The 13,891-nt window shown below is 41.1% G+C and overlaps 1 protein-coding gene across 1 annotated transcript in view; it reads left to right on the top strand.

Moving 5' to 3' along the window:
- The window catches only part of AK9 (adenylate kinase 9), a 119,359-nt gene that overhangs the window by 20,229 nt on the left and 85,239 nt on the right, over positions 1–13,891 (top strand). Inside the window, exons 7-11 of the mRNA XM_014531391.1 lie at positions 435–623; positions 1,483–1,668; positions 6,874–6,972; positions 12,104–12,243; positions 12,325–12,505. Coding sequence (XP_014386877.1) covers positions 435–623; positions 1,483–1,668; positions 6,874–6,972; positions 12,104–12,243; positions 12,325–12,505 — 795 coding nt within the window. The remainder of the gene's footprint in view (positions 1–434; positions 624–1,482; positions 1,669–6,873; positions 6,973–12,103; positions 12,244–12,324; positions 12,506–13,891) is intronic.

Below are 13,891 nucleotides of genomic sequence, written 5' to 3' on the forward strand. Positions count from 1 at the left end.
TTTCCTCATGAAATTAATTTGACAGAATCTTTCTGTGCAGGCTAAACTGACTTTCTACTGTATTTCTCTAACTCTTTTTACTGTTTGTCTAACCCTCTTTGTTATCTTAAAACTTCTGACGTTTATTACATATATTAATTTTGGATAAAGAAAATTGTTGATGGGGGAGGGTTGGGAGAGGTCAATGGAGGAAAAAGGAGGCATGTAATACTTTCAACAATAAAAAAAATTTTTTTTAAAGAACAAAAAACAAACAAAAAATGTTGACATACCATAAAGGTTGTTTATATAATGAAACCTGGCACAAAATAACACTTAAAATATGACATTTGCTTGGGGTTTTAAAGAATTTTTGGGTTTATGTATTGCGTAATATGTGAATAGGCAGTAAAAGCATATTCAACATGTTTTAAATGATTACTAATGTTCCTTAGTGCCCTGACTATGATCTATGCCAAAAAGTTTCTGGGCAAAGGCAGCACAGTACTACCGGGTACATATACTCAAGAGAGCAGTGGGATCCAGAAGTCATTGAGAATCGAAGGAAAAAGAAGAAAGAAGCCCATAAAGAAGTAAGAGGAGAAGAGGAAGGGGAAGAAGAGGAAGAGCAAGAAGAAGAAGAGGTAATATCCCCGTACCATATGCTGTACTTTTTAACATTCATGAGAATTACATTAAATGATCGCATGGATAACAGAAAATAGCAGATCTTACATAAAATAATAATAGGATAATAAGTATGATACTGAACATTTTCAGGCCTTGGGCTGAGAACTTTTACATGCGTTATTCCCGCTGCCTTGAAATATTATTTTCCAGAAATCTGTGTGGCTCTCTCCCTCATTTCCTTCTGGGTTCTGCTCAACTATTACTTCTTCCAGGAACTCTTCCATGACCACCGGATTAAAATAGCACCTTCTCCCATGATTCTCCATTCCCTCTATCCTGCATTATCTTTCTTCCTCATACTGAACACCACCTAACCTGTTATATGTTCATTTGTCTACTTGTTTATGCTCTTCGTGCCCCAACTGGAATGCATGGTCCATTATCCCCAGCGACTTAGTTGATTTTATTCACTTTAGTATTTCAGGTTCCTAGAGCTGCTTGCACATAGTGGGCACCCGATCAATCTTTACTGAATGAGTGAATGAATGAACTAGTAGCTCAGGTTTTCAGAGGAAATCTAATTTCTTTATTTTGTCTCTAAAAAGATGATGTTCTTTCCCTGCTGTTCCATACTCATTGAGAAGTACAAAGAAATTACTAATTACCAAAGTCAATCTCAAGTTTTATTCCATCTGATAAGGGCCCCATAAGGTGTTTAATCTCTCTTAAATAAAAATCCTCAGACTTTTAATTTTCCCTTCTGTCTGCTTCTCACACCAAAATGGCATCTAGATGTAAGGAGGGAGGGATGTAGCTTATAAATTAAATAATCATTAACATAAAGATATTTAAAATCTTTTCTTTTCCATTTAGGCATTTATTGCCGAAATGCAGGTGGTGGCTGAAATTCTTCAACATTTAGTTCAGAGGCCAGAGGATTATTTGGAAAATATTGAGAACATCGTTAAACTTTATAAGGATATGATTCTTCATGCTTTAGAAGTAAGAACAAGATATATTGCTAAAAATGGGAATATAGATATTTGTGTTCTATCGCTAGTTAAATAGCTCTCACACTTATTCACCCCCATATGTCATCTTTCTGGTTCTCCTCCACTTGAATTTGGTAGAATGCTATTAGAATAAGGCTTCCTTCCCAAAGGCTGTTTCACAAAACAATATTATTTTACTCTTACAAAGCATCAGTGTTGCTGAAACATGATAAATGAACAGCATTTTTTCAAAAGTTACTAGGGGATTCATATATGGTTGGAGATTGGAAAACCCATGCTAACAGACTATTTTTGTGAAATCATTTTCAATCTGTAATTTATGGGTTTATCAAAACAAATGTACACTTAAGGTACATCTTTTATTCTAAAGTTTATTTAAATTGCAATCTAAAGAAGCATTACCCCCAGATTGGTTTCTGTGAGTATCCTATTCAAAGTTGGTTATATGTAAACATGATAAAGCCATCATTTTTGTAATTATTTAGCATTAAAAATATGATTACTAAGATTACAATTATGTGAAAAACATATTTTATATGGCCAAAAATCCAGGGGAGATAGCCAAATTTGTGTTGAAAATTTATTCAACAAGAATAAATTTATTAAACTTGGGTATTTGGCTAGACATCATGCTAAGCAACAACAAAAATAAATAAAAAACAAGTCTTCAAGTTGCCTCTTCCCATCAGATAGAGAAACTAAAATAATTTGTTTTATGCTGTTTTATAATGTTCATATATTTTAAAGACAAATATGTGGATCATTTTAATTCTCATGATCTACCCCCCAAAATGAGAAATGTAATTGTTTCTCCTGTATATCTTTTATTCCTCTCTTCCTCCTCTCTGTCCATGGCCTTTAAACATAGCTTCTTAACAGTCATTTACATGTCTATGTATAACATTCTTTCCTCCTGCATAGTCCTTAACACATTGCAGGCGGATCACAAGCATTCTCGTGTTTTCATATGACACAGTGTTTTACATAAATGTTAAAGGCACGTCTTAAAATTAAATACCCATTGCATTTTGAAGTTATTTATTACATGTTATTACAAGCTAATATCTTTTGAAAGTATGATACTTTGTAAAATGTTTTTTGTACTCGTTCAATAGAAACTTATCTGGCCACTGGGTAAAGCTAGCAATAAAACTACTGGTGCGCAATGTGTTAAGATGATTGCATTACTTGGCTGTGGTTATTCATTGTGTTTACATTTTACAGTTTAGTAAAGGATTTCCCTGATCTGAGAGTAGAGGGAATTATTTTTGAGAAACTAGCTAATCTGTGAGTGCCTGGAGGTTGGATAACTAACATAGTTTGCTCTAATCTACTATCAGCATTTGTCAAAGATATTAATATGATGTAGCAATTAATAAAATGTACATAACAGAAAGAGTGATCACAATTCATATAGTTTTTTGTCAATGTGTATTTTCTCAATCAATAAATATAAAAGTGTAAATATTATCATGTGGAAGTGGGCCTGGGAATATTTTGATGATAAAAAGGACTCAGATTGGAAAAAGTTAGGAACCAGTGGTTTGACTCTCAGAAGGTTAATTTCCCATTTTTTAATTTTTAAGCAGGAAGGCACAGACTCTCAGGTTGGCCTCCACAAACTCATGTGACTAATCTCTATAAAAAAATCAAGAACAAGTACAAAAAATTGGCTTACAATTGATGCATTATAATTGGCTTACAATTGATGCTTTAAACCACTTTTGACGAAAAGTTAAGAGCTCTTCTATTGGAATGTAAAGTATGCAGACTAAAAAAATTCCTTGCAAGTGACTCAAATTCTCTGAATTCTAAACAGACACTCAAATGGCTATAGTGTTTAGAGAAAACTAGTAATGGAACTCTTTGCCTTCAGTTCTTTGTGATGAAAATCTAAAATCTCATCATAAAAACTTCAAAATAGATTCCAGTGCAACTATCTCAAGGGGAAGAAAAATATATTTGTTAGACTTAATCTAGAGTCTGGTATTGACTGGTATCCACTAAGGGACTTTCTTCCTGTCGTTAAAAAATATATATATACAGTAAAATTCCATTATTCATACAATATCTTTTTATTTGATAAAAAAAGTAACTATATTACATTTGTAAGGGGGAGATGGGATTGATTTGGAAATGGAATCCATGGATATTTTTCTAGATGGATATTTTTACTTTCCCTGTTACATGGAAGATGACAAAATTAGGCAGGAAATTACAAAAGTCTGTCACACAAAGAAGGAAATTACTTGTGTGGTGTTCCGTGCATAATGAAATACCACTGCACACCCACTAAGACGGCTGAAATTAAAAAAACAACAACAAAAACAGGCACTAACAAGTGTTGGCAAGGTTGTGGAAAAATTGGAACCCTCAGACTTTGTCTATCTCACCCTCTCTCATCTCAGACTCTATGTTTCAAGCTAGTCTGGTGAGAGATAATCTGAAATTATTTGAAAATTGGAAGTCTAAGGATGAGCAGCTGGAAGGATGGATTTGACGTTACTGAGAGGGGAAGACTGGGAGGAGTGCGTTTGAGTTGGAGTGGGTGTGATAGTGGGTCATGAGTTTTATCTTGCATGTCTAAAACTGAGGTGACTGTTAGATATCTGTGAGATAGTAGAAAATATATATGGGTCTCTGCACCTGGTACCTGGCACAGAGCCTCCCAAATGCTTGCAGTTTCCTAAGAGGTAAGAGCACTAGAAGCATCTCTGATTCTTTTGAGGTGACTCTGAGTCAGCTCCTGGATGGCCCCTGGATGGTGGGTGGGCACCTGAAGGACTAGTTTGTTAAAGGACATGATAAAGGATCCAGATGAACGGCCAGATGAAGAGATACATAGGGTGGGGTCTGAGAGGGTCCCGGGCTCGGGAGCTTCTGTCCCCGTGGAGTTGGGGTGTGTCAACCTCCTGGTGTAGACATGTTCGCCAACCTGGAAGCCCAGACCTCATACTGTTGGGATTTTATGGAGGCTTTTTTGCATAGGCATGACTAATTAATAACTCTGTTTTAGCCCATCTCCCTTCTCTGGAGGATAAGGGATGAGCTGAAAATTCCAAGCTGCTCTTATCTTTCTCTCACATCCTACATTCAATCCATCAAGCATACACAGCAGGCTTCTGCTTCAAAATGTATTCAAAATTTGAGTACTTTTTGCAACACACTTTCCTCAGTTTGAAGGCAGAAACTCCAGTAGGTCTGGTTGAAACTTGCCAAGCCTGTTAAGGCCCCATTTGGCATGGTACCCTAGCCCTTCTGCCCATATTCCACTGGCCAAACCAAGTTCCATGGAGAAGCTCAACACCAATGGGATAGGGAGTGTACTTTATCCAACATGAACTAGGGAACAAGCAAGGGAAGGGAGGGGAGGGTGAACTGTGAACTCACAATGCAATCTACCACAGATTACCGTGTACCATCAGGACTTTGTCTACCTCACCCTCTCTCATCTCAGACTCTATGTTTCAAGCTAGTCTGGTGAGAGATAATCTGAAATTATTTGAAAATTGGAAGTCTAAGGATGAGCAGCTGGAAGGATGGATTTGACGTTACTGAGAGGGGAAGACTGGGAGGAGTGCGTTTGAGTTGGAGTGGGTGTGATAGTGGGTCATGAGTTTTATCTTGCATGTTTAAAACTGAGGTGACTATTAGATATCTGTGAGATAATAGAAAATATATATGGGTCTCTGCACCTGGTTCCTGGCACAGAGCTCCCAAATGCTTGCAGTTTCCTAAGAGATAAGAGCACTAGAAGCATCTTTGATTCTTTTGAGGTGACTCTGAGTCAGCTCCCGGATGGCCCCTGAATGGTGGGTGGGCACCCAAAGGACTAGTTTGTTAAAGGACATGATAAAGGATCCAGATGAACGGCCAGATGGAGAGATACATAGGGTGGGGTCTGAGAGGGTCCCGGGCTCGGGAGCTTCTGTCCCCGTGGAGTTGGGGTGTGTCAACCTCCTGGTGTAGACATGTTCGCCAACCTGGAAGCCCAGACCTCATACTGTTGGGATTTTATGGAGGCTTTTTTGCATAGGCATGACTAATTAATAACTCTGTTTTAGCCCATCTCCCTTCTCTGGAGGATAAGGGATGAGCTGAAAATTCCAAGCTGCTCTTATCTTTCTCTCACATCCTACATTCAATCCATCAAGCATACACAGCAGGCTTCTGCTTCAAAATGTATTCAAAATTTGAGTACTTTTTGCAACACACTTTCCTCAGTTTGAAGGCAGAAACTCCAGTAGGTCTGGTTGAAACTTGCCAAGCCTGTTAAGGCCCCATTTGGCATGGTACCCTAGCCCTTCTGCCCATATTCCACTGGCCAAACCAAGTTCCATGGAGAAGCTCAACACCAATGGGATAGGGAGTGTACTTTATCCAACATGAACTAGGGAACAAGCAAGGGAAGGGAGGGGAGGGTGAACTGTGAACTCACAATGCAATCTACCACAGATTACCGTGTACCATCAGGACTTTGTCTACCTCACCCTCTCTCATCTCAGACTCTATGTTTCAAATTCTTCCACAGAGTGTCTGTATTAGTTTCTTAGTGCTGCCATAACAAAGTACCATAAACTAGGTGGTTTAAAATGACAGGAATTTATTCTCTCAGAGTTCCGGAGGCCAGAAGTCCAAAATCAGCGTGTTGGCAAGGTCATGCTCCCTCCAAAGCCTCTAGTGGAGGATCCATCCTTGCCTCTTCCGGCTTCTGGTAGCCCCAGGCCTCCCTTGGCTTGTGGCAGCATAACTCCAGCGTCTGCCTCTGTCTTCACATGGCTGTCTTCCCTCCGCCCAAAGAGGTCCTGTAGAGCTAGACCACTAAGGACATGAATATTTGAGGACCAGAGGGAGGACTGTTATGGGTTGAATTGTGTCCCCCAAAAAAGATATGTTGAGGTCTTAACCTCATATGAATGTGACTTTATTTGGAAATAGGATCTTTTCAGATATAATCAAGTTAAGATGGGGTCATACTGAAGTGCAGTGAGCCCTATTGCAATGTGACTGGTGTCCTTATAAGAGAAGAGACTCAGACATACAGGGAGAAGTTGGCTATGTGACAACAAAGGCAGGGATTGGAGTGATGCATCTATAAGCCAAGGAGCACCATAGATTACCAGCAAACAACCAGAAGCTAGGAAGAAGCAAGGATGATTTCTACTCATGAGCTCGTCACTTTTTCAGAATATTTGAAATCCTCAAATGCCAGTTTGAACAATGTATTTAAAGATCTGTTCCTTCAATTTAGACGGTCATAGAGCGACTGAAATATCTGAACCTAAGAAGAGCAGCTGTTTTAACTAAACTTCAGAGTGCAGAGGAAGAACTGAATGATGCAATGGACAATGTAAGTTATTTTTAACTGTTTGAAAGTGAACCTTCTTACTATATATTGTTACCTTAATTTGTATCCAAGGTTTAAAAGGAGTTTCGGGCTGAAACCGGTTTGGCTCAGTGGATAGAGCGTCGGCCTGCGGACTGAGGGGCCCCAGGTTCGATTCTGGTCAAGGGCATGTACCTGGGTTGCGGGCACATCCCCAGTGGGAGATGTGCACCCCAGTGGGTGTGCAGGAGGCAGCTGATCGATGTTTCTAACTATCTCTCTCCCTTCCTCTCTGTAAAAAATCAATAAAATATATTTTTTTTTAAAAAGAAAAAAAAAGGAGTTTCGGAATGCCTCTTCTAAAAATGAATTTGATTTCTGGGAAGAAGCTGTAATATTATCACAATATTCTTATAGACACCAAACACAACAAAACAAAAGTTATGAAACAAAGAAAAACAATAAAAGCAGAACAACCAAATCACAGGACTAATGAGGAAGAAGAAACCAAGTTCACTTTTAAAATTTTGCAGCACCAAAGAAAGCAGAGACATAAAAGCCCTGAACTCTATAAGCACCCATTCATTTCTTCAATCATTCAACCAGCATTTTGGAATAATTGCTGTGTTCCCGGCACTGATGTACTGTGGATATGATGGTGATCAAATTATAAATGCTAAGTGCTAAGGGGGCCACAGGGCTTTAACTGGAGATTTAATCTTACTGGAAAGTTCAGTTTCCCCTATATGAATAGAAATTAAAAAACAAAACACCTGAATTTTAAATAGATGATATAATTGAAATAAAGCAATCTTTGAAGGAAGGTCCTTATGTTATCCTGTGACATGTAATCCCTAGATCTTCATGGGTAAACGTAGCTGGAATATGTGCTGGGACTTCAGTAAACAAACTGGTGCTGAAAGGGAAGACAGGGCCTGAGGAGCACAGAGGCTGTGTTCTGAGCCCCCTCTTTGAGGTCATTAATGAAGGAAAAATTTAAAGGACCCATAAAACTGGAGGAATTTCCCAGCTGGAAAGGTTGTCCTTAGAAATGATTGCCTACGTTTATAGTTCATATGATATGTGACTAAGGATGCCTGCCCTCTCTTTCACAAAAGGGCAGAAGTTGTGACTGTGTACAATGGAGTCACTATTTATATGCCTCAAGCCGTGTTTCTCCCTGGCAGTCCAGACCACCTCCCAAGAGTTACCTGGGAAGCTTCCAGCAAATACAGATTCCGGAGGCCCACATCCCAGAATGACTGAACCGGAATGGCTGTCTGTAGGTGGGAACTGGAAATGTATTTTTACAACATCCAGAGAAGATGTCTATCCCCGCTTAAGTTTGAGGAACCCCACTTTAAAGTTTGGGACACTCAAGAACCCTGGCTTATCATGCTTGATAAATCTTGAAGTTTCTGCACGTTTTGAAGGACTTTAGATGGGTGCCCTTCAGCTAAAGGCAGGTGAGCTTTCGAAAATCAATATAAAGGAGTTGGATATAAAGGACTTAAATCTCCAAAGGTGATTTATAAATGGCTAATAAACACACGAATAGAATCTCAAATCACTAGTCATTAGGGAAATACAAATCAAAACTCCAAGATTACCACCATTAAGTATTAAAAAGTACATATATGTATGTGTATCCAAGAAATGGAAAATTACAGGTATTGTCGAGGATGGTGCAGCTCCTATGTAAAACAGTTTGGCATTTTCTCAAAATATTAAACATAAATTTACCATAAGAACCAGAAATTTTACTCCTATGGATATACCCAAAAGAAGTGAAAGCAAGGACTCAAACAGGTATTTGTACACCAATATTCATAGCAAATAGCAAGGAGGTGAAACAACCCAAATGTCTATCAATGGATATGTGGATAAACAAAGTGTGGTATGTAGACACAATGGAATATTATTCAGTCTTAAAAGGAAATTAAATTCTGATACATGCTAAAACATCGATGAACCTTGAAAACATTTGTGCTGGCAAAATGAGCCAGAAACAGAAGACAGATACTATGTAATTACACTTGGGCACCTACCGGAGGTTGGCAAACTGCGGCTCAGCAAACCGTGGCTCGTGAGCCACATGCAGCTCTATGGCCCCTTGAGTGTGACTCTTCCACAAAATACCGACTTCTGCGCATGGGCCACGAAGTTTCAATCGCACTGTATGTGCGCGCCTGCACATGGTATTTTGTGGAAGAGCCACACTCAAGTGTAATTACACTTGGGCACCTACCAGAGGTTGGCAAACTGCGGCTCAGCAAACCATGGCTCGTGAGCCACATGCAGCTCTATGGCCCCTTGAGTGTGACTCTTCCACAAAATACCGACTTCTGCGCATGGGCCACGAAGTTTCAATCGCACTGTATGTGCGCGCCTGCACATGGTATTTTGTGGAAGAGCCACACTCAAGGGGCCAAAGAGCCGCATGTGGCTCGCGAGCCGAGGTTTGCTGACCACGGACCTAGACTAGGCAAATTCAAAGGAGCAGAACGTAAAACAGAGATTACCAGGGGCTGCGGGGAGAAGGAGAAGGGGACATTACTGTTTAATAGGTGCCAAGTTTCTGTTTGGGTTTTTGAAAAAGCTCTGGAAATGGAGAGTGGTGATAGTTGCACAACATTTTGAGTGTATTTAATGCCACTGCATTGTACACTTAATATCGTTAAAATGGTAAATGTTAGGTTATATATGATTTACCACAGTTAAAAAAAAATTTTTTAAACCAAAAACATCCTTGCAGATTCTACTATGCAGCCAGGGTGAGAACCACTGGCATAGAGGGGTGAGAGGCACAGGACCTCAGTGTGAACTGGAACCTGCTGGCGAAGAGTGTGAGAGCTGACACGTTCGATGTGCTGTGAGAGAGGAGTGGGGTGGGGGTGGGGTGGGCGTGAGCGTTTGTGGTGGGAGGAAGGGCAGGGCAGGCGGGCATCCGGCACAGTAGACAGTGACAGGACCGGTTTTCAAATCAGGCAGATTTGAATTCCAGATCTACAGCCTACCAGCCTGTGACTTTGCTTAACCTTACCTTTTGTTCAATTGTTTGAAACAGGGAGGCTATCCCCTACCACATGGTGTCATTATAAGTATTATATAAAATGACGCTTGTAAAATGCCTAAAACCAATGGTAATATTCAAAATAGCTAACATGTATATTGAAGGGGCAAGGCCGGCTTCATGGGCTAGCGATCTGTGCGGTCACATGAACCCCATGCTTAGAAGGGCCCCACAATTAGTTTAATGCTGAGCTGTCAGTCTTGAAATGTTTAATCACTTTAGAACAAAGGCTCTGCATTTTTATTTTGTGCCGGGCCCAGCAAGTTAGCTGAGCTGTGCAGAGTCATTCACCCAATCACAACAGAGCTTCGGCTGTGCCAGGCATTAACCGGGTAGCTGCTGGATCATGGAAGGGTCCAGAGGTTCCTCAGCTAGAGGCTCGGTGGGAGGCGAGCTTGAGTGTCGTGGCTATAACTGTCGACTTTCCTGTGCCTCCTCTCACCGTGGCTGGATCTGGGGTCCCTCTTACAAGATCCTCTGGTCTAGTCTCTCCAAATATGAAGCCTCTGGTTGCAGGAGAGGTGGTGGGGGGTGGGGCTGAGGGACAGAGTTGGCTGACTCAGAGTGAGATGGAGAGTGGTGTTGGCCACTAGCACCTCCTTTTAAAGATTTGTGGCCAGTTTCCCTATCTTCTGCTGTCCATTCCCCATCTTCGGAGGTGCCTAGTGTCAACAGGTCATGAGCTTCTGGAGGATTCTGAAGAGTGAATGAACTTGATCCTTGTTGTCCCCACCCCCACCCCTCCCACACACACCCATCCCTGTCGCCACACTGAGCCTTTAGCTTTTTCTGATCTAAGTCAGCGACCACTCATCCATCTGCTTTCTAGCTACAAAAATGCGTAGCCGTGGAGGGTCCGCTATCACTTCCTCTGGTCTCTTCTCCCAGTCAATGTCCTCGTGAGTTTATTCCTGTGTTCATTCCCCTGCTGTCATTTCCACGAGGTTTTAGGGAAGCAGCAAGCACAAATGCATGTGTTATCTGCCTTGTTAAGCAGAGGGAGTCTGACAGTTTTTAAGACTCTAACATCCAGCTTATTTGAAAGCTCATCTTCTGGTAGCCCCTCAGCACCTGTACACATGTGGCTTCAGAAACATGGTTGGCTATTAAAACATTTTTCCCAAGTTGGGACAGGAAATAAGGATGATAAGGAAAGAGTGACTGCCTCCTGACTGGTCTGAGTACATCTCAGTCCCTAGCTCATCTGTGGATTCCATGGAGAAGGGGCGGGGAGAGGGAGGGCCACCAACAAGGTTCTCAGACTCATGTAGCTCCCCTACGCATCGATAGTTTCCTTTGTCCTTAGCTACTTCTCCCAGCCTTCAGTTGGGGACACTCATGCAACATCTCTGTACTGTGCCTGCCTCTTTGCTCTGGGATGCTGCAGTGGTCCAGGCAAGACCATAGCTCCCACTCCCATCTATCCTCCACAGTCAACTCTGGAGCAAGCAGCTAATGTGAGATCCACATCTGAAGGTGGGAGGGAGCCAACGTGGACCCTGTCACCCTTGGCAGTTGCCCACCATGCCTTCTCTCCCCAGTTCTCTTGTCCCTGCTAAGGTAGCCCAAGGACAGTGAACCTTTCAATAATCTGCAGCCTGTAGAGAAGTAGTTAACTTCTCTGGAGATCATCAACAGAAAGAATTGCTGAGGGCAACTTTACATTCTAGGAAGAGCTAAATAAATGCAAAAATAATTTGTATATAGCATCTTACTATTTAAAAACTTAGGTAAATTGACGAAGAATTTGGTACATTTTCAAATCTTTTCAATCATAATTTTTTTAGTATCTGTTTTCTGAGATCATAGAAAACGCTCTAGCTAGCTTATGCTCATTCTACCTTCTAAGAGAAAATGCTCAGTAAAATTCAAACAAGGTCTTATAACAGAAATGAAAACTATATGCCTATTAAATCTTGGACAAGTACAGAATGGTTGCAATTAAGAAAAAAAGCCAAAATTTGCCTTCTAAATTATTTCTTAGAAAGTTACAACACTATCAAATAAGAAATGAAATAATGCCATTGATTTCAGAAAACATATGCCCACATATTTAATGTTCTTAATATTTGTTTTTAATAGGATGAGCTGTTTCGTACTCTTGCATCTTATAAACTTATTGCACCAAGATATAGATGGCGGAGAAGCAGATGGGGACGCTCATGTCCTGTGACTTTAAAAGAAGGTAACGTTTACCCAGGAATGGCTGACCTTTCTGTGAGGTAAGTAACAATTTTCAGAACTTAATTTCAAAACTTCCCCATATCTCTTTTCAGTTGTTTATGATGGTGGTGTATTTTAAGTTTTCTAGGTAAAATGTACTGTCTGGCATCAGAAGAAACATTAAAAGCATTTTTATTGAACCCACGTCCCTACCTTCTCCCACCAATGCCTGCACCACCATTCAAAGTATTTGTATTTGGACCTCCATCTTCAGGGAAAACAACACTTTGCAATTTGCTTGCAGAACATTACAAAGGAAAGGTAGCTACTTACGCTAGCTAGCTGGCTAGCTTTCTACCTATTTAAACTTGATTATAATTTGTAGAATTTGTGAATTTGTAGGATTTGTACTGACTTTTCTTAATTTTACGCTGTCATTTGGGTAATTGTCCTTTGGGCTTGGAGTGGGAAAGGCATCCCCCTTGCTGTTCATTGTCGCTTCCAGACCATAGCCCCTCCCTGCTTCCCCAAAGCCCCAGATTTGACTGTTATGTCGTACAGATGACACCACCCATTACCTCTCCTGGTTCCACAGGTCTCCTGGGTTATACCCCTCCTGCTCACCGTGGAGTGAATATGTGGAGAGTTCTCTACAACATACTCACTCCTGTCATCATTCTTGGTGGTTTCAGTAATTACTAGGATGACCCTCCCAGCTCCCTGGCCTGCCAACTGCTTGACCTCCCCCCTCAGTGGTCTTGTTCTCCACACTCAGTAACTGAAGAGAAGTTGCGTTCAGCTTGGACCAGAGAGATAGCAGTAGAGGTGGGAAGAAGTGAGCAGATTTGGGATGTGATGTGAAGACAGAGCCAAAGCATTTGAGGAGGGATTGGTGTGTAGAGGGATGATATGAAAGCCAGCATGGCGAGAGCGTAGGGCGTGAAAGGAGGAATGGCACAAGATGAAGGTGGCTGAAGATGTAGTCAGAGCTATGCAGGGCCTAGGAAGGAGTCTGAACTTACTTCGAGTCCTGTTGAGTTCTTTTAAACACAGGCGTAATGTTTTCTATTTGCTTTGAACTGTTTTATTGTAAAATATAACAAGCATACAGAAAAGTTGAAACTCACTGAACTATCACAAAACAAACCCCCATATAACCACCACCCAGGTCAAATAGAGAATGTTGCCAGCATCCCAGAAAGCCCCTCATGCCTCTTCCCAACACCAGTCCTCTTACTCCTCCACAAAGGGAACCTCTGCCCAGAACTTTATAGTGTTCACTTCGGTGCTTTTCTTTTATGGTTTTACCATGTAACTATATGTCCACATACCATAGGTTACTTTTACATGTGTTTCTTTATGGACGTAAACAGTTTATGTTATTTGTGCCTGGTTCCTTTTACTTAACATTAGGATTGTGATATGTAATGCATCTTATTTATGCATGGTATTGCATATAGCTATATATTTTTTATTTTTATTGCTTTACTAGAGGCCCAGTGCATGAAATTCATGCACTTGGGGGGGAGGGGTCCCTCAGCCCAGCCTGCGCCCGGCCAAAGCCATCAGTCGGACATCTTTAGCACTGCTGCAGAGGCGGGAGAGGCTCCCACCACTGCTGATGCACTTGCCAGCTGTGAGCCCAACTTCTGGCTGAGCAGCGCTCCCACTGTGGGAGTGCACTGACCACCAGGGGGCAGCTCCTGC

This window comes from Myotis brandtii, unplaced genomic scaffold, assembly GCF_000412655.1.
Source record: "Myotis brandtii unplaced genomic scaffold, ASM41265v1 scaffold8, whole genome shotgun sequence".
NCBI classification, from domain to species: domain Eukaryota; kingdom Metazoa; phylum Chordata; class Mammalia; order Chiroptera; family Vespertilionidae; genus Myotis; species Myotis brandtii.